The 24,664-nt window shown below is 37.8% G+C and overlaps 1 protein-coding gene across 4 annotated transcripts in view; it reads left to right on the forward strand.

Annotated features, from left to right (window-relative positions):
• The window catches only part of MAN1A1 (mannosidase alpha class 1A member 1), a 146,138-nt gene extending 122,509 nt beyond the window's left edge, over nucleotides 1-23,629 (forward strand). For all 4 annotated transcript variants that reach the window (XM_062572615.1, XM_062572617.1, XM_062572616.1 and 1 more), the window contains 4 exons: nucleotides 12,414-12,633; nucleotides 13,430-13,602; nucleotides 18,605-18,720; nucleotides 20,264-23,629. In XM_062572615.1, the coding sequence (XP_062428599.1) occupies nucleotides 12,414-12,633; nucleotides 13,430-13,602; nucleotides 18,605-18,720; nucleotides 20,264-20,390 (636 nt within the window). In that variant the 3' untranslated portion in view covers nucleotides 20,391-23,629. The remainder of the gene's footprint in view (nucleotides 1-12,413; nucleotides 12,634-13,429; nucleotides 13,603-18,604; nucleotides 18,721-20,263) is intronic.
• Nucleotides 23,630-24,664: the final 1,035 nt, after the last annotated feature.

Here is a 24,664-nt window from a genome sequence, read left to right on the forward strand (position 1 = left end):
CTCCTTAATATATTGGTTTTGGAGAAATAATGTTTTTCTGACACTTGACTGGTACATGGGAAGTATTAAGTTTAAATCCATATTTACAGGCTTTCCTTGCAATCTTGGGCAAATGACCTATTTTCCCTGTTCTTTCACATATATAAAAGAGAGGATAATATTGCTTCTTTTTTTCCCCATCCTTTCATCTGCTTTGACTGTAAGTTCTCTATGGTGAGCACTTTTCTCTCTTATTAGCTGTATGTATGTACAGAGCTTCTGTAGACAAGGCTTCGAGATGCTAACCAATACCTGCTTGTTCTTACATACATCTGGAAATACACTGTCCCTAGGGAGAGAAAAAGTCTTCTTTTGCTTCCCACACAGCAAAAAGTTACAGCATTAAAAAAATGCAACTGTGACTCATTGGGTCTATTTTCTTTCATTAGAGAGAAAAGTCGTATGTGATCATTTGAGGGAGTGTGTATCCTATGCAAAGAAAATCCTGCCTTTAAATTTTGTAGGTGAAGATTTGGATTCCGTGAGCTTCATTGTCACTGCTAACGTGGTTTCAGCTTCAGAGCAAAAGGTGGATTTTTAAATTAGGCTTGAGTACATTTCAGACTATAACATAAGGACAGTGATATTGTAATAGCTCAGCCATTAGGTTGGCAGCCAAAAAGAGAGAACAAAGTGTCTGATAATATGATATCGGTTCATCTTACTGTGGTAGGCATTTTTGAACCACCTGAAAGCTGCTTCTAGTCCAAAAAAACTTTCGCTGGTGTAATAATGCCAGTTTTTCTTGTAAATACATTCTTAGACAGGATAAGAGCTAGTATACAGACCTGTGCCTTAAAGAATGAGGGGTTGCTAGTACAGCTATTCTGGAAGCTCCTGCAGGTAGGATGTCTCCAGCACAATTTGCTCGTGACCGTTGCTGCCCAGACTGCAGGCACATCACATCCTGCCCTGCCAGGGATCAGCAGGGGCGAGTAAATTCCAGCCCATAACAGAGTGAAAGATGGCTAAAATAGTCTTGGTGGTCAACACTCAGTGAGGCTGAAGGTTCACCTTCTCCTGGCTTCAGCACAGCTTTCTTCTGCCTGCAGATGGGTTGTGCTGACACTGATCCGTAGCATCATTTTGTTGTCCCCCCACAACCTTATCTAAGTACTTGAATGTAAGCTTGCTTCCTCGGAAGAAAAGAAACAGATCAGTTAAACTGTAGAGAGGAATTCCCATGTGGGCAACGTCTCTTGGGGTGTTGGACTGGCCAGCATGCATCTCAAGGGAGACGAAGGTGAATCAGAAAATCTCTCGTATAGGACAGTACAAGCACTCAGCATTGAATCACAAGTGGTTTAAGGAGTTGGCTACACGTCAGTAGTGTGCCTGGGTCACTCCTGATCTAGCCCAAATCACACAGCAGTGCGGCTTAGGTGAAGAGCTCCATCGCGTTACCTGGTCATGTGAGGAAAGGGCTGGGAACGGCCGCACAGTTACTGCAGCTCATTTGACGGGGGGACCCTGAGCTCCCAGGTGTGTCCACCCGGACAGGAAACAGCACAGCTTTGTTTAAACTCACACCTTAGCTGTGTCGGGCTAACAACCGCCTCGTGTACAAAAGCTGTAACCATCCCCTGCAGGAGCGTGCCACAATCTTGGCAGGGCGTGGAAGGTGTCTTCTCCAGCAAATGGCTCTGCTAGTTCTCCCCGTCCAGCCATTAGCTGGGGGAACTGAATTGCATGATCAGGAGCAGTCACTGAACGTAGCAAAATCAATGACGGGGCTTGATCTCTGCTTATAAATAACTAGGTGTAACATAGCTATTGCCTTAGTATTTTGTGGTGATCACTCTTAGATGATCCAGGCATCACATCTGTCCAGAATATCAGTGTTTGGCAGGATCAAACGATCAGTATGTGCTAGGCTTCACCATGTTGCTGGTTGACTGTGACTTCCAGTGTGTCCTGAATAGTAGTGTTGATGTTTTCAGTTTTCTACACCAATGTATATCAGTACCAAAGTTGAAAGTTCACATAGAAGTGTAATATATTGTAATATAGCTAGTTCAGATTAAAAACAGCAGGGAAGTTGCAGTATTGTGGCATTTATGCAGACGGTTTGGGCCCGACTGAGATGCTGGGCTCTTCATCGAAGTTACTAGCCTGTTTTGAAATCCATGCTGATTTTGGCTTTATTGCTATTGATCCCTTGCTTAGCTAAATTAAAGCCAATTTAAGTGTCTGCACAAGCCGCAGTCATTCTTTATGCCTATAGTCTACACGTTTGAGGCATTCTGAGTCTGCTTTGTATTTTCTTAGATAAATTTCCCCTGATGCTTTCAGAATCTTTTTAAGACTACACCAAAGGGAACAGCATGATCATTCCTATCCGTTCTGTCCAGCATATATCCACAGCATTCTAAAATTGAGATGTAAAGATTTGATGCCTAATTCAATATCTTCTGCTGTCCTGAAATCACAATGAAAATATATGGTGACTTCACTGTGGAAAGCTGAAGTTTATTTAGAAATATTTAAAGCTTCAGGAATATTTCTTATTCTATTCAGTAACTCATGTTAAAAAACAAAAAAAAATATTCCTATTAGAATTTTTGTAACATCTGTAGATTGTTTTATGGCTTAAATTAAAAGCAATAACTAAGATGTCAAGCTATATTTAGAAACTTTTTCTGTTTCATGAATAAGACATATATTTGGCTGATGCTGAAGAATTTACTTCTAATAGGAAAAGAGACAGAGATATTCTTGTTCTGAATACCAGAGCATAATCTTAATGTATTTGTAAGGCAATCAGAGAGATTCATAAACTCTAGGATTTGCATAGAGACAAGTGAATGTATTTCAAACATAAGTTCTTTTCTCTTTTGAAAAGCAATGCTGTATTTTATATAGTGTCCTTTGTTTCCCATAATTCGGGAAGTAAGAGTACTTGATCCTCTCAAACTTGTTTAAACAGATAGCGTGCAGCATTCAGTTGCAGAACACACGCTCAGGCACGTGTTCAGCTTTGCCACGTTACCTGTCTTGAGAATGTGATTGGCCGTGGGATAAACTCTCGGTCTTTGCGAGCGTCATGTACAGGAACAATTCTACTGGTTTTGGTTAACACAGATGACCACTGAGGGACAATTGAGTAGTTCAGCTTTAGTAAGAGAATATGATAATTTAGACCAAAAATGGACCTCTTGGGTTCACTTAAATCTAGTCTAGCAACTGCAGTGTCAGAAGCAACCACATCAAATCGCTCCCTCTTGAGTCTGCCCCCTTTTAAAAGCTGCAGGGCGATTTTTCCACTGCTTTTGTTGCTAGGTTGTCCCACACTCCTGATGCTCCGATGATTAGTTCTTTTCCTAATTTTCATATTACATGTGTTCATGGCCATTGCTGTAAGCTTTCTTGGTCTTAAATATTTCTTCTCTCTCTCTGACACTGTCTCCATCCCTTCCGTAGGGTATTGCTAGAGAAATGGTGTATCTAAAAGCTCTAAAGGGGACAAGTAACTCACCCCAGAGGAACTTTGCAGAAAAAGAGAGATGCCCTGACCAGCAGCTCCCAATCACCTTTGTTCGGTTCACCCAACCAGTGGTAGCAGGGAAGTAAAGCAGCTGCCTTCCTGCAGTTTTACCTTAGAAATGGTCACTTATTCTTAGTCATCTAGATTTTTCTTAATTTTTCTTACCTGGTAACAATTGCTCAGAACATGGTCACATGAGAGCTAGTAATCTCCTGAGCACCTAAGACATGGAGGTAGAAGCAATGGAAATACCATAGAATAGATGGTGTGAAGCATTAGCACGGCCGTTATCTGCCGGATCTCAACAGCAAAAATCTATTGCTAGATTACTAGTCCTGGATTACATGATTAAGAAATGCAACAAAATTTTGTGACATTAAAGAAATAAAAAACCCTTTTTTTGCATCAGAATTTTGAGTGTTCACATAACAAAGAACAAAGTGTTGTAGTAAAATGAAAGCACAATATTGGCAGATACCCCTTCTATCTCCAGAGTTTCGTAAGGGTGTGTTTAACTGTGGTGACAGTCTGGTGGCTGGTCTGTGTTGATTGCAGTTCCCATCAAGTTGTTTAAAATGGTTTGCTCTGCGATTATAGTGATCTTAAAAACTACGTAACTAATGTGGACAATGGCAGAACTGCAACAACTCGATTAGATTAGTTTGTCATACCGTGTAAAGCCAGAAGTATATTAATGAACTGAACATTCAGTACTTCAGCCCATGTTAGCATGCTAAAAAAATACATTATAGGATAAGTCTGCACTAGCAAGTAGTGTGGTGCAGTAGGAGCTGATCTTCAGAAGGAAGTGGTGCAGTAGACCCAACATTACTCCCCAAAAATGTGTACAGCAGCTATGTCTATAGCTGAGATGTGTAAGAATGAGTAAACACACAGCTTATTTACATATTTCATCAGCTGTTGTGTTTAAAATATTTATCACACTACTGCACCAGCGTTCTGTGCATAGCGATAGAATTAGCTGTATTATGTAGAAACACAAGATTCATTACCCTTGAAAGACCAGAGCATTCATCCAGACTTGTCATCCCTTTTATCCTCTTAGATATACTTCCCCTATTATCAGAAGTAAGGGAGGAGGTTTGAGGGTCTCTACCATTGCGTACGGAAAGTCTCAAGACTTCTGCAGATTTTTATGTCATTAATGATTTATTCATAACTACGCGGTCTCTATGTTTTGGGCTACAGAAAGTACTTAGTAAAAAATCTGCATGTTTATGGCTCGTGATTAGAAGCAGCACGCTATAAAGATGTTTGAACACTTCAAGGACAAGCGAAGTCCCACCAGAGGAACTGTCTCCTTTTCGCTTGTGCCTTTGCTGTTGTCACTGGAACGCCCTGTCTGCCTGCGCAGCCTTATTTACCGCGCGAGTTCCCCCTCCTCCACAAAGGCTAATGCAGCAAAAAGCTTGTCAGGATCAATATACTTATTCTAGAACATTTGTGAATTACAGAATATAACGTTTTTTGACAGTGACTTGTCTAAGTAACCATTTGATTCATGCTATTCCTTTAACACTGTTTTAAGAATATGGATAAACTTTACTTTCTGGTAGCAGACAGCACTTAGTAGATTCAGTTCAAGAGCATTAATGTTCTCGTGGGCACCAGTAAGGTCCATATAGGAAAAAAAAATGTAAGCAGATAAAAATAAATTATCAGCTTTCCTCTAGAACTTAATGAGCTTTTTAATCAATGGAGGGATAGATGTCAAAGTAGTTAAAGGCTTGCCAACATTTCCATTTTGAAAACCTAGGTATTTCCATTATAAGCATTCTTATTTCACACGTAAGCTTGTCTGTCCAGTCATCCTATATATATGTCATCAGTCCAGAAGCAGTAAACGCGTAACAGCGTTCAAAATGTTTCTTATGTATTTTGTGCTTAAACAAACCTAAGAGACCTTCTGTGTTCAGATTTCTGTTTTGATCTTAGAGAAGCCAAGTTCAGTAAGCAGTTAGGATCTCGGGATGAGAGGATATCACTTTTCTTTGCCGGAAATATTTAAATATATTTTTACAAAAGCTTGAACTGCCTATTTCAATGTCTGCATTGTGGTTACTCTAACCATATGATTTTGCATGATGCTTTGGTCTTACAATGCATGTTTAAAACCTGTATGAAAATATCCAAAGAAACACAATCAACTAGTAATTAAGTTTTAAAACAAAAGTCTGTAAATGTTTTGCTGCTGTTTCTGAAATGGTTGTAATAATGGAACAGTGCAAATTTTAAACTTTTCATAATAAACTCACTGGAATTTTGGGCAAAGGAGAAATTTGATGCATTATGAAGATGGCTAAAGAAAAGTATCTGTTGCTTTAGATCAACTCAACAGAGAAAATATGAGAGAAGAAACTCCCAAGTCAAAAAAAGCAAGCCATTTGCTTGCAAGCCCCACAGTCTGCAAAACCACAGTAATCCTGATCTGCCTGGTTTGTGCTAATTCAAAGCAATACAAGCCATGTATATTTAAAAAAGTAAGCAACTGATTTAATGTCTTTGAATGATTGGAAATATTAGATGGTGGATATCTCTGTCATATTCACGGTTGCTTTAAATTGTCAAAATACTTTTCATGAAGAAGATTTTTATAGGAAGAAAAATATATTAGAAGTGTAGACTGAGATAATTTATTGTGCTTCATCGTAAAGAAACATGCGGAATTGTAATTATCCCCAAAACAAACATTGAAAACCCTGGAGACTTTGAGCTGGAATCATATTTTTGAAGTTTCAAATTTATTAAGGTACAGAAATGTGTAATTACGACTTGCAAGACAGTTTTATCTCCAGCTACAGTGACGTCTCAGGCAGGGGGAATAAAATGCCCAATTTCTGTTCCTAAAATAGAAGTAATCATTGAAATTCATTAATCATAATTAAATAGTTATTGCGTAAGGAGAGTTAAAATGCATAAGCGGAGGAAGTAGAACTGCAGCTGTACATTGCATGGTGAGGTTTGCAATTTATTATTAGCCCTGCCCTTTTAGCAGAGTTAACTTTTTTGTGGTGCATGTTTGTTTTAAATGTAACAGCTTCCTGAGGTGCAGAACATTCTCAATGTGAAGCCTGCCTCTGCACTGTGTGAGGGGTCTTGGTTAATGTTTTTATTACCTGTCAACACAATCCACCAAGATGCCATTCTGTATTAAAAAAAAGCCTCTTCATCAGTTTTTTACTCCTCATTTGGGCACTCAAATGACTTCAGTGGCTGTACCTTCTATGGCTTGACGGTGTTTAAGCTGCTTTTTGTCCCTGGTGATCCCTGGAGGTTGAGAGGAACTGGCCCAGTAGCACAAAAGGGTCCCAACTGCCCGAAATAGAGATTGTGCTGGTGACCTCAGGGCAGGTACCAAAGGAATGAGGAAATACGCTGAGGAAATTGGTATTTATTGAGAGGGACCCGTTCTGCTTAATTTTGCAAGAATAAAGACTGGCAATGTAAAGTAAAGACTCAGAGGCAGAATGCTAAACAGAGAATACAGAATATGTTACCGTAAAAAGGAGCAGAAGGGAGAGAAAATCAGTTTGGGAAAAATTGGACCGTTTTGCTTTTTTGCTGTCAGTTAATGGAGATTGCACACGTGTGCAAAGGAATCCTGTAACCCTGGAAAATTCAAATTTTTTAATTCGGTGCAATTCTTCCTGCATCACAGATAGACAAGGGCATATTTTTTAACATATGAACTGATAAAATGTCAGAAGTAATACAAGGTGCACTTGAATCAGAATTCAAAATGCAAAGGGAGCTCTTACTGTTTCTAATGAGTGTTCAGGCGTTATTACAGTTTTTCTGTAGAAGGAGTAATTTCCCACAAGCTGAAAATAAAGGTGATCTAATCAAAGGCTTTATTGAATTTTGGGCAGTGAGAACTGTAAACAGAGCCTTGTACTATTGCACATGAAAGTACAAAAAATTTGCAAGGAATTGCTTCAGCTGTAAAAGTTAGTCAAGCTATAAGAGCTTGCAAGTGCCACTCCAAACTGTGTGCTGTGTTAGCTTTACGTACAGTAAATTTATTTCTTTAAATAGATCTGGCAAATAGTGTTTATTTCCCTTTAGTTTCCTTTCCTTCTTCTCTTTTTTGTTCTACTACAGCCTGAAGTCAGCTGTCTTTTTTTTCCTCCTTTTTTTTTCTTCAGTCACTCAGAGGTAACATCTGCTGTTACTCCCTTTGGAAGCATTCCTTGCAGCCACTTTTTCTTCACAATTTTTGGTGTTGCACAGCATCTTTGCATTACCTTCATAGAAAGAAATTACTAATTGCATTACAGACATACATTCTAGAAAACAGTTAAAAAAACCCTTCCATTTATTTAAAAGGAAAACTGTACCTATTCCAAACAATTATCCATCAATAATGTATTCTCAGATAATCAAAGACCACTTTCTTCTAACTTTCTTGGTTCTTTGCAGATGTTATATGCTTATATTGAGAATATTTTCAATGGTAAAATGAAGTGTGAGAATATTTCATTATGCTAAAATGAAATAATAATCTCTATAGAGACAAATATGACACCACCTGATCTGCAAGTCATGAAGCTTAAAAGCAATTATTCCTAGGTAGGGACAGAGTTGTAATAGAGTAGCAGTTAAAAAAAAAATATATATATATATCCCTTTTTTAGAACTGTAGATAATTATATCAAAATAAAAGAAAATTGATTCTAAGTATGACATTCAAAATTAATTCTACCAAGTGGAACTTTTCATTTGAGTGGATCTTTATCACTGTACTCTCCAGTCTCCTTTTGTGTTTGTTTTAGTATCGTTAGTATAGTTCGTGGCAGTATCCCTGCCAGAACTGCATCCACAGCACTGCAGACAGCAATTAGCATTTGAGTATCAGATTGCAGCTCTATCTCCTATGCTATTGTTCAAGTTCAGAGTCTCCTATGTATCTATATATCCTATATTTCTTCCTCGTCCTACTATTTTCTCAACTCTGTAATCTTTTTATTCTTAAAAAAAAATGCCCATGTATTCCAGTTAATGATTTAGGCCTGTGCTAGCTATCAAGCATATTTTTTAAAAAAAGATGTTTTTCAGAAAGTACAGGCCAATCTGACAGTACTTACAACCTATGTGAAATTTTCATTGAAAAATGTTTTGATATGCTGCTTGCAGAAGCACATACCATTGTATTATATCCAGTAAAATTATTAAGAATTTGAATAGCAATTTCTGTGAATTTCCCATAGTTCTATATGTAATTTAATGTTTATATGTAGTACAGATATATCCACTTATCTAGCACTTAGACCTGTGATTGTACAAAGTATGACATGGCAGCTTGACAGTCCATAATAAATCAAATGCTTATATATTGAAAATCACTTGAAATGGACTTACATACTGGTTCTTAATAAGGCTAATGTATAAAATCAAGATATTTTTCTTCACTAAATAAGAATAATTAATTTAGAAACATACACTTTTACTTTTTCCAATTGTTAGCATCGATAACATCAATTTTTATTAATTTCTTAACATCAGTTTGTTAGATTAAACTTAAAACTTTGCAAGTAGAAGTATCCTTTTTTTCAGCTTGAAATTTAATCTTGAGCCAGAAGAAGAAAAAAAAACTGTGAAAGGTTTATTGGTATCTCAAAATCCATTTTCATACTAGAAGTCAGCTTCGGCAATCAAATCTTGTCCACCTGCTGTAGTTCTAAATGTGCATGTTTACTACTATTTCTGTCAGGTACAATAACACTTCATTCTGTCTTTCATTAATTTTTTACTGAAAAAAAATGTTGCTATATAATTTTAGTCATTAATCTATTTTTATTTATTTATAAATAAATTCCAACATAACAGCTAAGTGACATGTGGAGTTACCCACTATTACCAGAATTTTCTCTTTGGTTAGATGGGAACAAGCAGTGGACGTTGTGTACCTTGACTTCAACAAGGCTTTCGACACTGTCTCCCAGAACATCCTCCTAGATAAGCTCAGGAAGTGTGGGTTAGACGAGTGGACAGTGAGGTGGCTTGAGAACTGGCTGAAAGGCAGAGCTCAGAGGGTCGTCCTCAGTGGCGTGGAGTCTAGTTGGAGGCCTGTGGCTAGTGGCGTCCCCAAGGCTCAGGACTGGGTCCCATCCTGTTCAACTTCATCAGTGACCTGGATGAGGGGACAGAGTGCCTCCTCAGCAAGTTTGCTGATGATACCAAGCTGGGAGGAGTGGGTGACACACCTGAGGGCTGTGCTGCCATTCAGAGAGACCTGGACAGGCTGGAGAGCTGGGAGGAGAGGAACCTTATGAGGTTCAACAAGGGCAAGTGCAGAGTCCTGCACCTAGGGAAAAATAACCGTAGGCACCAGTACAAGCTGAGGGCTGACCTGCTGGAGAGCAGCTCTGCAGAGAAGGACCTGGGAGTGCTGGTGGATGACAAGTTGACCATGAGCCAGCAATGTGCCCTTGTGGCCAAGAAGGCCAATGGTGTCCTGGGGTGCATTAGGAAGAGTGTTGCCAGCAGGTGGAGGGAGGTGATCCTGCCCCTCTCCTCAGCCCTGGGGAGGCCTCATCTTGAGTCCTGTGTCCAGTTCTGGGCTCCCCAGCACAAGAGAGACATGGAGCTACTGGAGAGAGCCCAGCGTAGGGCTACGAGAAGGATCCGAGGGCTGGAGCATCTGCCCTGTGAGGAACGGATGCGAGGGCTGGGCCTCTTCAGCCTGGGGAAGAGAAGACTGAGGGGGGATCTTATCAATGTGTACAAGTACCTGAAGGGAGGGTGTCAAGGGGACAGGGACAAACTCTTTTCAGTTGTCTCGTGTGACAGGACAAGAGGCAATGGGCAGAAATTGAAGCACAGGAAGTTTCGCCTGAGCGTGAGGGGGAATTTCTTCCCTGTGAGAGTGACAGAGCCCTGGCACAGGTTGCCCAGAGAGGTTGTGGAGTCTCCTTCTCTGGAGATCTTCAAGGCCTGCCTGGATGCAACCCTGTCTAACATGCTCTAGGTGACCCTGCTGAGCAGGGAGATTGGACTAGATGATCTCCAGAGGTCCTTTCCAACCTTACCTATTCTGTGATTCTGTGAATACCAAAAATCAAATGTCATGAAAGTAAAAGTTTTTGGTTTCTGAACTTGGTTTTAGGTAGCTTATTTTTTACAAAGCTTAAGTATTCTGAAAGCTGTTTCCCACTGAATTATTGTGTATTTTGAACAATAAGGCCTCCTATTATAATCTAAAACTGTTTTATAAGAATACAAGGAGCATTTTACTGTATTTTGAAAGTTTTCCAATTATTATCTTATTATTATCAGTTAATAATGTATAAGCATTAATACGAATTATTAACATCTTCTGATAAATTTCATATGCTTATGCAGCAGGACATTTTACAGCAGGTTCTTTGAACCCTGATCTATCATTTCTTTAATTATAAATTCAAGTACTGTATACCCAAATGGGTAACTGAAAACGTTATAAGCAGCATTATTTTAAAAAGCATTACTCAGATACTCCACTATTGGTTTCCCCACATGACAGAAAAGTTTTTTATGATGCACTTGGAATATGCAACCACCGGACTTGCTTGTCATCAACTCAGCCTCTCTAATTCTTTCATTTCCCATAGAGAGGCCTGTGGTTTGGATGCTTTCAGAAACTGTTTGGTTTTTTTCCCACCCTTTCCCCCTTCATATTTAATTCCTATTTTTATAGGATAAATTATGTGGGATTTATTTAAAGTACAGGTATTTTCATTATTTATTACTGTTTTAAAAATTTAGGTATGCTTTTTGGTTGGTAGTTAGTGCTAAAACATTTCATCATCATCAGTACTTTCTAACACTTTTTGCTTGCTTGTTTTAGTTTTGGCTTATCTGTTAACAGTTCTCTGTACTGATTTTCTGTTTTTTGGTTTTTGGTTTTTTTTTTGTTGTTGTTGTTTGTTTTGTTTTTTTGTTCCTCATGTAATGCACATTCACTAATGGTTCTGGATCTCATGATCCCAGTAGAATAAAGCAGGACACATGAGATAACTGAATGCATAGTAGCAGCGTTCCTCTCCTCTCCAATTCCCTTTCAAGAGAAAGAGCTCACTTTCTGTGGGGGTTTCTAGTTAACGTGCTCCTCTGCATCACCTTCACTGTTTTAACTCTGTTCCTCTCATAAGGCACGGTTGTTTTCCTGGATTCTGTAATCAGTGCCCATACCTTGCTGCACGCACTTCTAACTTTTTGACTAGGAGAGATATGTATTTTTACTCTGCTTAGTTTTTTCCAGAATTCTTGAAGAAGCTGTACTTTTGATTGATAATTTTGGACATATTTTTCTGGGGGGAAACTCACTGGACTTTTTGGGGAATGTCATGTAGACTCAGAGGAATAATATTGTTCAGTATGCTACTCAGATCTTTTGAATATGAAGTATTATCATGTATGACTGATATTAAATTATATCAATAACCAAATCTTTTAAATAAGAATTAAAATAAATGGAAAATACAGAAGCTAAATGCAGCATCACTATTAAAAGTGCATCTCCCTTACATGAAATTGCTGGAAGTAGAGAGGGAAAATAATAAAAGAATTTTGTAATGCCTTTTTTTTTTTTTTTTTTAGGTCTTTTCAGTATTTTTACAATGTGTACGATGAATTCAATGTGGATGAATTGCAATGAGTTGCAGCAGAACTAATCATCATTACTGATGTATGCTAATGTGTGTTGTTTGGCTGTACTTTCTGTGAGGTTATGTTAGTTCACATTACCCATTTTGCTTCATAAGCAAAGCCAATACTGAGAGAAACAAGCCAGCCAACCTGTAAGACAGTTTTCAGGCTGCTCTGATTTTCATCTTTGTCCTTAATGCTCTACCAAATGGTATCTTTGATATGAAACCATGTATTTCTGCAGGCCATCGAGACCCACCTCATTCGGAAGTCAAGCGGGGGGCTGACCTACATCGCCGAGTGGAAGGGTGGACTGCTTGAACACAAGATGGGACATCTGACTTGTTTTGCTGGAGGCATGTTTGCTCTAGGAGCAGATGGAGCACCTAATGACAAGATAGGCCATCACATTGAGCTTGGTGCTGAAATTGCTAGGACTTGTCATGAATCCTATGATCGCACAAGTAAGTACTGTATTATGGAGATTAGTTTCATAATTCTGCTTTGTAAAGGCAGCTATCAGTATTTTTTGCATAATTGTCAATAAAATTTTTATTATGCTGAAAACTCTTTATCCTTTTTTTTTAAATGCTCTTTGCTCCAAGAGTAACTTTAAGAATGACTTGTCTGTTAATAAATATTTTCTGTGGACTGAAATCATATCTACTTACTGTAGTGATTAACATCTCATTTTGTCAACTTCTACATAGCCAAATACAAATGAGAGAGGGATTCCGTTCATTTGTGCATCACTATGACTATTAACCATGTTTTACCCACCAAAAACAAAAATTATTCTCAGTTCTGTTGGTGTAATGCTGCAAACAATAGAATTGCACAAAGAAAGTGGAACGATGTACAGGAAATTTCTTTGGATTCTTTCATCTTCTCAAGAAAACAACCCTGGCAGCATTTCAGGTCCCAGAGTGTATTTTCAAGTTTGCTATGGAAAAGTAAATATCCTCATCTTTTAAGCAAAATTTAGAGTGTTGCTTGTTATATGAAGTCTTTGAGAATGCAAATGTTAGCATTGTTATTCAAACTGGAACTGCAGCCTAAGGCATTGATGAAGAATAGCTCTTTTCCATTGTGAATTATTTCCAAAACATTAAAGCAAGAGATATAGCAGTAACTTTCAGAAATTACATACCTTTTGGATAACATGGCTAGTGTCACATGAAAGGACACTTGATTTGGAAGGTTACACATCTAAAACTTTCTCTAATGCCTATATTCTTGTCTTTATTTTATGTTGAGTAGGCATGAAGCTGGGACCAGAAGCCTTCAGATTTGATGGTGGTGTTGAGGCCATTGCTACAAGGCAAAATGAAAAATACTACATCCTCCGACCAGAAGTCATAGAGACCTACATGTACATGTGGAGGCTCACTCATGACCCAAAGTACAGGCAGTGGGGATGGGAAGCAGTAGAGGTAATGTTTTGTAGGATTGTTTGCTTATTAAACCTTAATATCTTGCTAAGCGAGCTATTGTATATGACTTGGATGTTGTTTAGCAGTTGGACTGTAAATATTTGTTTTAAATCAGTAATATCATCTTTAAATATCCAGAGATTTATTTACTAAATAGATGAAATAAGATCATTTTGACTAAATTAAGTCTTGCTGGTATTGTATTTTATAAATACACTTTGATTTTGTTAAATGCTTCTCAGATCAGGGTCACATTTGGATCTACTGAGTATTGCTACGTGTGACTGGAAGGTGCAAACATGCATAAAACTTGAGCCTTGGGTGCAGAAATAAGTTTTATGAAACATATTCTCAACAATAATTGCAATAAAGCAATTTTAGTTACTGTGGTTAAGGCTAAGATTATGTGACTAGTTAGCACCTGACATTTTGAGAACAAGACACTTTTTAAAAGCCTAGGCCATCTGGATTGAACTTTATTAATGCTAAAACAGTCTCATCTAGCTTTGAATTTCTGTATCCCACCAGCCCATGGGTTTCAGCTAGCTGTGTTGAATCTCACAATCTAAGGTTCTCTAACATGAGTCGTCCAAGAGGGCAACTAGTCTAGACAGCAAAACATTGGCATGCAAAATCCATCGGTTCTCTTATTTCAATGGTTAATTGCTGTTACTGTTAGAGCTGAGAGGCTTTGGATTTACCTTTTTTCATCCTCTCGGCATAGGTTCTTATTACACTTCTAGTGGTCACACAGCCTTATTTTCTCCTCACATTGCTATTTTCTCTACCTTTCATCTTCCTTTCAAATTTCTAAGCAGGCTGAGCTCTTACCATAAGATACAGGAAGCTGCAGAACATTTTTTGCGGGGCTCTGCTCCTTAACAAAAACACAACAAAACTGAAAATAGAAAACTGAAAATTTTATTTGCCTTCCTTGGGTATTGGCTGTATCTGCCCTGAAACTACGTGTTTCTGAGCTAATGATTCTAAAACCTTTTTTTTTTTTTCAGCTCCAGAGTGCTATTCCTTTAGTTTATTTGCTAACACCATCCATAGGCACATGTTTTACTATTGGAATCTTCCCAGGCAGATTATAATTGGAATGTTTAAAATCTCTGTTTATGCAAGTTATCCTGCTAGGCTTCAGTAATGCCAGCTATAGTATGTTTCTTCTCTAGGAGATGTTTTCCTGCCTCCTTCTTGCTGCCCACACTGATAACATTGTTATAAACAATTGAAAGGTTTTTCTTGTTATTATTCTTTACTCTGTTGATTCATTTTGTTGCTACTTAATTCACATTTGTACACTCATTTATCTTCTTAGCACTCTCCATGTGTTGCTTGTTTAGCATTCTTGTACTTACTCTAGTTTGGCTCTAATATAATGGATTAGAGCCCATGTGTGGGAGATGCAGCTGGCCCCATTCTGTGCATTCCCATCGTCCGCTGTCCTCATCTGCAGCTGAGCGTTTCACAAAAACAAACCCTGCAAATTCACAGATGTTATAGAGTTAGTTGTAGGCTTCAAACATTTTTTTTCTTTTCTTTCTTTTTTTCTCTTAGAGGACATGAATCTGTGACATCCCTGATGTCTTCTGTAGCCTGTACGGTTCCACATGATATTATATTATTTGGTCCAGCATTTGTCAGGATAGCTTATCAAGACCACTTCTTAAATCCTGCTCTCTCCTGCTCCTTATTCTTGTACCAGAGAAGGCAGGACCCCATCCCAGAATTTTTGGGGAAATCTCTGACCTGTAAATATGAGGGAGTTAATTACCAACACCAGTTTCATGAAGAGGAAGCAGAGACTGAAGCAAGAATAAAGCGGAAACAATCAGACTGATTGCCTTTGTCTGAAAAAGTTGAGTTTTAGGTGCTCTTTCCTCTAAATCTTTCCTTTGGAAACTTGCTTTGCTGCTTTAGCTCTGTTCCAAGACTCTGCTGCACTTCGTTCAGTAGCTGGAGAAAATGCAGTTATGACCAACATCAATATCTACTGTTACTGAGTCAGAAAGATTTTATCAGCTCAGCTCATGAAAGTCTCCCTTTCTGCATTATAGATGTGGCACATATTTTGAAGTCTTCGCATTGTGTTTTTTTTCCTTTGTGATCAGCCAGTTTTCACTCCATTTGATGTGTTCCATTGCTAGCATAACTGATCTTAGCCATTCTCATTTTCTGAAGACTGCTTATTTAAATCGTGGTTTATTGTTTCTTTCCACCTACCAGCCCGCGACTCCAAGTGTGAAAATTACTGTGTTCTGAGATTGAAGGTATGGAGACAAAAAGACATTGCTGCCAGTTAGAGGAGGGTGATACCCAACTGCCTTTATAGTGCACCAATACCACACCTGAATGTTCCCCTAGTAAGTGAAAGATAGCCCTGAGGGGTCAAGCTGCTTCACATTTGCACCAAGTAGATGCTACCAAATAGCTTACATGGTGCAAATTAACCTCTTAGTTTCAAACATAGAAGTCTTTTCAGGTGCTGCTAGACTGTCTCTCTAGAATGAACTCCAGTGATCCTCATAAAGAAGGGTCTAACTACATTTAAGAGCACATAAACCCCAAAGCAGTTTGCTTTTATTTTACCTCACCCTGACTAGAATGCAGACGTTTTCTTGAATAATAGCCTTACCCTTCAAGTTCAAGTTCTCCTTCTGCTGTGCTATGGAAAGCATAATCTTGTGTTTGGCATTGAAAATCTAGACACAGACCCAGCATTCTGAATTCATAGCAGGTTGAAGCAGATGAGAGGAAAGGAGTGCCAGCCAAGGGAAATTACTTGGTTAACCTTAAGTATATTTGTCACTTATTAAAAGTGTCCAGAAAAATTAGTGAAGCTAAAGACACACAAGGAAAGATAAATAGGCCTATTATATTATAAAAGGGATGTCTCCTGGAGAAAAGTTCCTTTTAAATATACAATAGGCAACTTGCTCTCCAACAAAAACTATGGAGAGCCTGACATGCAAGCTAAATATCTGCTGACAGCTACCAGAACTCTAGCAAAAATAAGGAAGTAGGATATATATTCACAGCAAGACACAGATCTTCAACAGCTTTTAGATCAGCTGGAAGTGAAGGATACCTCAGTAATCATTATTTTATTCTCATCTCTCTCTCAAAAAAAAAAAGTCTTATTCTGCCCCTTTGCTTGTCTTCTGCCTTCTCATAGCTTTTTGCCATATGTGGCTTGAAATACCTCTTTCTCTAAATAAAGGCTGTACATCCTCTAATCACTTCAGTGGTGTTTGTAAAAACTTCAGAAGAGGAGGAACTAGTCGTCTCATAGGAGTAGATCCTCTCATCTCTCAGTTTTGATACAGCTCCAGTTATTCCTGCCTGAAAGCTGTTGTTCCAAAACCTCTCTCCATAGCAAGCAGCATGTTACAGAGCAGTGTGGTCCAGAATAAACGCAGTAATCCAGAGTGCTTACTGTCGTTTTCATTGTGAGCAATTATTTAGGGCTAAAGATCACTTCCTGGATTTGTTTTTGAATAACGAGATTGTGTTTTGAATATAACCATCTTAAATACTCTCACTTCCTTTATTATATTGCATCATATCAGATAGATACTTATTATAAAACAGAATAAGAAAAATGAAGAGGCTAAGAGTATGTTTGACCCTGTTACATAGGCCAGTTATAAAGGAAAGAGATGAATGAATATTTTTTAAATAGAGAGCTGCAATAAGGGAACAAACATTCAAATAAAGTATTCAATAGCAGTCTCCTTTAAAGAAGTTAGACTCATATGTAGCTACTTTCCTAGTGCAAACATCTATCTAATATCAGTACAGAAAAACAGCAAAGTGTATTAAACAGTATAAATGTATATATAATTTTCTACTATTCTATCACCAGAGAGATGTTCTACTTATTTCTGGCCTTCGGTATACATCCTTCATGAATCTCTTTTCTTCTTCAAAATTAGCTAGTCATATATAATAAGATTTCTGTGGGCAGAACAGAAATGATATGTGTGAGAAGGTCCTGGCACCTGAGTCCTCAGTAGTGTGTACGCTCTTTGTTATTGTAAAATAGGAATCAAATCATTTGTATTACAAGTTTTTAATTGAATACACAGTCTGGAAATTAGTTAAAGATAAACATTCTTATTTTCACAACTAAGACCTATTGCATTAAGTCTAGCCAGATACTATCTTTCTGTTTACTTCTGTGTATACGGAAAAGCTTTTTCAGAGAGGTATCAAAAAAATAGGACCTTTGCAGAAGAAACTCAGTCACAGCCCAGAGGTCTTGCACTGAAAGACAAAATAATTACAAAGGGAAACTAAGCAACCTATAGAGCTAATTGAGAGTTGGCTCTCGAAACAGTTGAATTTTCACAAGTGGGACACTTGCTTTTTGAGAGAAAGGTGTTTAAGGCCTACATAGACCAACACACTACTATTGGCAAAGTTTGGAGACTTCTAAATTGAAAAACTAAATGCTATCATTTTTCCAATATCATTACCTCCTTTAAATGCAAAGATGCACGATATTAAGAACCTTTGGACTTTATCGTGGCATTTAACTCTATCAAGGTCATTTTTAAGCACTAAAATATGACCAAGGAAGATGCATGTAATAGGGTCTCTGAGGGGGTGGGTGGGTGGGTGGGTGGGTGTGTGTGTGTGTGTAAGGTACTCTCTGTGATCAAGAGGGTACCTTACTAAGGCACTCTACTAAGAAGAGGAAAACTAAGTAAGTTAAAATATCACATCCGTAAGTGTTTCTCTCTGAAAACTAGAATACAGTCATTTATTTTGTTAATTTACCATTTTGCTTCTCTTCCTAAATATGAAATTAAACATATATGCCTGAGTCTTTCATAAAAAGAAATTGATATCTATAGTTTTATCTAGTTCAAGTGTTTCTCGAAAAGTTTATGAACAATTCTTTGTAGCTACAGGCTATTGTCAAGCAAAGGAAAACTGACAGATTTGTTTTGTTAATCTTGCTGAGATTTTTTTTCCTTTCATCCTTCTTCAGGCATTGGAAAAATATTGCAGAGTAGATGGTGGCTATTCCGGCATCCGAGATGTTTATAGCAGTCATCAAAGCCATGATGATGTGCAGCAAAGTTTCTTTCTTTCAGAGACACTCAAGTAAGTTAAGAAAGTTGACTTACATTAATGTAAAGTACTTCTGTGTACTAACTTTTCAGATAAGTACTTATCATTAGTATCCTTGACATTCAGGTAACAAAATCTGACTTGTATTGTAGAGCTCTTCTTCAGGGGCAGGAAGCCAAATTGCTTTTTTTCTTTTTTTTCTATATTAATAAATTAAATTCTAGGACTTCTGGAAATCATTCTTACTTCTGTTAAAGGTATTTGATAGTCTATTGAGAAATTGCATATCCTAGTTTCGATAGGATCTAATTACATATACCAACACTAGTGAAAAAAAATTAGTAAACAGAGGATTGTTATCAGGCTTGTATTGCATACTTTTCATTTTGTAACTACAGACTAAGAAGAGGAGCCAACTTGCGTGGTAAGCTCACCCAGCCTGATAAAAGAGAAAAAGGAAAAGCCTTCATTCTCTATCACAGTGGCCTAACTTTTTAATGAAATAGAGGACAGTTTACTTCTTTATCTGCTTTCCAGCTTACTATTGCTCAGTGAAAAAAAATGAAGAGATTGAGATAATTATACCATTTCAACAGAAAGTGTATTTCTAAAGTAAATGGGATGTATGAAATAAATACATGTACCTACATGGCATTTATTTTAGTGTGTAAACAATTACCTGCCTCCAGTATATATTTTACATTGCCATATCAGAATTAGACCAAGCAAAGTCCTCAGGGCTTTTTTAGATTTTGCTTTTAAATATCGTGAAGCCAACAAGGCTTCTGATTTGTAGCTGTACAGAGTGAAACTGGAGAGAGTCCAGTGTAGGGCTATGAGGATGATGAGAGGGCTGGAGCACCTGCCCTATGAGGAACGGCTGCGAGGGCTGGGCCTCTTCAGCCTGGGGAAGAGAAGACTGAGGGGGGATCTTATCAGTGTGTACAAGTACCTGAAGGGAGGGTGTCAAGGGGACGGGGACAAACTCTTTTCAGTTGTCCCGTGTGACAGGACAAGAGGCAATGGGCAGAAATTGAAGCACAGGAAGTTCCACCTGTGGGGAATTTCTTCGCTGTGAGAGTGACAGAGCCCTGGCACAGGTTGCCCAGAGAGGTTGTGGAGTCTCCTTCTCTGGAGATATTCAAAGCCCGCCTGGATGCAACCCTGTCTACCATGTTCTAGGTGACCCTGCTGAGCAGGGAAGTTGGACTAGATGATCTCCAAAGGTCCCTTCCATCCTTACTGATTCTATGAAACCACTCTCTAAGGCTGCAGAAGGTTGGTGATGATTGAGAAAAAATAAACTTTAATTTGCTGACTTTCATTCCTAAGCAGACTTCTATGTTAGTGCTATAGTAACTACTACCTTTGTATTGTGAAAATAAGAAAATGTTGCATTTGTTTATTACTATTTTTAATAGACCCAATCCTCCTTAGTAACTAGCTATCCAAGCCTGGTCTAATGCTGGTTTTATTCTTTAAATAGTTTAAGCCAGATCTTGCTCTCAGAAGAAAGACAGGATTGGACTACAATATTTTCACTCCCACAACTTGATACATGCTTTTTTCTTGACAGGTACTTGTATTTGCTGTTTTCGGAGGATGACCTTCTTCCATTTGAACACTGGGTCTTCAATACAGAAGCTCATCCTCTCCCTGTTCTTCACAATGATGATGGAAATAAAGAAGAAAACCAGAAATAGATCATGATTAAGTTATATTTTGTTTCATTCCTTATGTTTCTTTCCAGGACTTGGGTGCATGATTTGGTTTTAAATTCCTGAGTTAAGTTTTTAAATCAAGTGTTTTGCAGTCTGTTTTCTTTACCAGTAAATATTTATGAATGGACCCAGACTCACGATAAATCTTCATTCGTCTTATCCAGCTGAATCACTTCTTAGAAAAGAAATACAAGATCTCTCCAGGTTTTGTTAGGCTGCAGCATCATCTTGGCCAAAAAAAAGAACAGCAGGGTCTGCACATTACTTGTTTCCTGTTACGCTTTTGATTTTGACTGCAAAATTATTTCCTCCTCTGTGAGGAGATGTCTGCTTTAAGCTGTAATATTTTGCCATGTTGCAAAAAGCCATATGGAATTAAGTATAAAGAGCTTTGTTTTCTTTTGGTTTGTTCTATGTTAATTTGTTTTGTTTGTGTGTCATCCCAGACAAATCCTGTGACTGTGACAGCCTCTTCTTAATGCGGGTCTATCTTTATTTGGTAAAATATCTGATGTATTTCATTGTTAATGAAGCCTACATAGGACTATTTTCATCTCATGCAAATGCAACTCTGTTAGAATTTGCAGTATACATTGCAGTTATTCTAGATCTGTTTTGATGAATTTAGCGTGTTCATTAGCAGACCTTAGTTTTGGAGGTTTGATTAGATTATTATTATAGACTGAATTGTTTCTTCCCTTTTGTAAGTGGAGTTATTCTCATCTGTTTATAGTCAGGCTAGTATTGAGTAAAATAAGACAGTCATTTCTCAGTAAGTAAGGGAGTCATTTCTTCTTTATGAATTTAGTCCAGTAGTTTTCATGTGGTTGGATAGTAAAAGAAAAAAAAAAAAAGGAGAGAGAGACATTCAATGATGTTCTTCTTAAAACTGAGCTGAGATTTATTCCAGAGACGATTTGGGTGACTTTCTCAAACATTCAGATTAGTTCAGATTGATATCAGCCCTGTTGGTTTATTGTCACAAAGCAATTTTATGTATGAAAATTAGAATACAAATGCAAATTAATGTATGTGAAAAAAATAGACTTCAGATGCCCTGAAGAAAACTCATCTCCTTTAAAAAAATAAAATAAAAAATAATCATTCATTGCAGAAGTTCTCCAGCACAGAAAAAAAAGTTTTGAAAGCACTAACTGTGCCTTCTCTAAGCAACAGAAATGCAGTGTGTTAAACAGTATTCCTTAGATTAGAGACCCAGTTTACTAAGGAAGGTAACAGCTTTGCCAAAAAACATTGTATTTGATGGCATCACCAAAGGCTAAAAATCAGGCACAATTAATTCCTTTCTCTATTTAAGTGCAGTTTGGAGTGTTTTATGAGATTTTTTACATCCATATGGATTTTCGTTTAGTCAGGATGACTTTTATACATAGAGTAGGAGGATATAACGCCTGACTTCTCATCCTGAGAAAGCACAGTAGTAGCCGATTCGACTGCAGCAAAACAGTTCTTCTTTAAAAGTTATTTAATGAGATCACATGCAGCCAGCACAGCTAATCCCTGCTGCGGCAGCTAATAGAACTTTTTTTCCCTGTACTGATAGAGGTCTGGCAGTGTAGGCTTTTTTTTTTTTTAATATATATATACCTATATACATATATAGGGGGCATTGATATAGGGGTCTGGCACGGCCGAGCTGCGCGTTCACCCTCGGAGACTAGCAGAGGGCCCTGGCAGAGCCCATGCCCGAAGCAAAGCCCTGCTCGCATGGCCTCAGCGCCTCTCTGCCTTAGTGCCGTATTAGTTAATAAAATAAAATAAAATAAAAAGAGTAAGGAAGCATGGCTTCTGTCCAAGGACCGAGCAATGTCTGTCACAGCAACAGTTCAGAGCAGGGGAGGATGAAGCCTTGGCTCTCCTCTGGTGAAAAGCAGAACTCCTGCTTATTTTCATTCTACCAATGCAGTATCACTGGAGGAGGCCTATCGTATTTCTTCTTGTTTTCCTCAGAACTTATTTATAAGGGAGCATTTTTTTCCTAGGTATCACAGAGAAATTATCTGTGGAATAAAAATAAATTCTCTTCCCTCTTTAACAAAAAAAAAGTAAAAATATTTACTTTTGTCTTCATTATCTTCATCTCTGGGGTCATTTGCTGCTGCCTACCACAATTGTGCACATGCTGCTATAGGCCTCATATCAGTTAAATAACTACAATAGCTCAGAAAAAAATAGTCTTTGAGAAATGTGTTTTGTAAGCCTGTTTTTATATGGTTTTCTTGACCACAGTCTGCTTTCCCTAGATGTGTCTAGTGATCTTGTGCTCACTTAGTAATTTTAAGAGAAACAGCGGAAAGCCAGATACCTATTTTCCGTGTTTCAAAAAGCAGGCAAACACATAGCTCTTGTATGCATTAGGTCCTGTGTACTTAGCTATATATGTGTCCTGACTGTTTCCTCATAAAATACAGACATTCAGTATGAGGGGTTTTTTTTTTTTTCAAGTTTGGGAGTTATGATTTGCAAGAGCACAAATCTGATGTGACCGGTGTTGGTATTCAGGTTGTATGTACAAACTGCACTATACTGTACTTTTTGTAAACTAATGTAAGTAGACGAGAAGATTGTACAGCGTGTAGATCTGCCGACTGTAAGAAAAAAAATCTTTTCATATATTGATTTCCTTTTTTTTTTAATAAAGAAAAAACAACCCTAAAGCACCAAAGTTAGAGCAGTTGTTTTGAACCAGTCAGTACTTACTTAGTAGTGGCTGTTAGATGGTTGAGAAAACACTCATCCTGTTTCCCCTTCACTTCACCAGCTGTGTGGAAGTGGCTAGTGATGGTTGCTCCATGTACCTGGTCATTTAGAAAAGCAAGAGAAATTGCTTTACTGCTAGAGGATGAAGGAAACCTTTGCAGAAACACACTGCCTATACTTCTTCCATTTCTTCGTAGCATAATCACCACAGGTAAATCGACATATGTTAACTCCTAAGCAGTGAATAATTTTAAATGACATCCTTATTATTTCATGAAAACAACAGCACTGTTTTGATAGTTCGTGAAATAAGTATTACATATGTGTTGGTTGTACACAGATTTTTGCAATTGCCGCTAGTTCACTGTTTCTATGGTGACTTCATCATACATACTGTCCATTTCTATGATGCATTTAAATTGTTTTTGATTTGTACATAGTCCATTTAGTCTTTTCACCTTTATATAAACGCTGAAATTATGGAATACATAATAGATCAAGATGCTTAATTTTTAAGAACTTATATTTGTAAAAGTTTCTCTATTGTGAATAAAGTCTTTTAATATAACTCTTCATTTTGTTGTTACATTTTTTTCCTAAACGTATTGCAGAAGTAACTGCAATAATCTGCTGCATAGTCCTGCTTGGCCACTGTTCTCATGAATTTTGGTGAGCAGATTGGTTTAAATACAGCTTCGTTCTCTGTTTACTTGTTCGTGTTTGTCACAGTGTATAGACTTACTATCGCAGAGCTCAACTTCTAGAAAATTTTACTAACTAAAATCAACCCTACTGTATTTTTTTAAAAAAAAAAAAAAAAAAAAAAAACAAAGTAAAATTAAGCCTACTAATAAAGAGCAGGAAATTATGAAGACGGAAGTGGCAAGTTGTAAGTGAAACGAAGGTCAGTCACTCAAGTTCGTGTTCCATACAAGCCACGTGGGCTTCAGCTAAATGCCATTTAGGAACCAGCACCGGGGCTGAGATGATGAGGCTGTCGCGGTGCCCGCTTTTACACGACCACATAACAAAACACCACCATCAGTTCGCGGTCCAGAGGAGATAGGACTAGTTGTCATAGGAACCATAACTACATTTTGCGACACAAGGATGAGTCATTAAAGTCTCTGATCTAGACAGTGACTTAATGGCCACATTTCATAGATAAACCTGTTTAGTTTATGCTTAACATAAAGCATCACTGAGAGCCAAAATAAAAGTGAGGAAAAAAAATGCTGTGATTTTACAGAAGTGTTTCAGAAGTCTCAATTCCTATCAAAGGATTTACTCAGTAGACCGGCTTAGAAAACTTTTGGCAGTAGTGATTAGTCAGATGTGATGTCTCATTTTTGAGCATATGTGCCAGTGTGCAGCTAAGCACTGCAGTCCTTCTAGTGGTTTTTCAGGACCACACAGAGTACTACTAAATATGACTTCATGCAAATTGTAGAGACGCACATAATTCACAAGAGTTGTAGCTACAAGTCTGGATTAGAAGTTAGACTGTGACATGAGCATTTGGTCTCTTGCTTGAG

This window comes from Rhea pennata, chromosome 3 (genome assembly GCF_028389875.1).
Source record: "Rhea pennata isolate bPtePen1 chromosome 3, bPtePen1.pri, whole genome shotgun sequence".
In the NCBI taxonomy this organism is placed as follows: domain Eukaryota; kingdom Metazoa; phylum Chordata; class Aves; order Rheiformes; family Rheidae; genus Rhea; species Rhea pennata.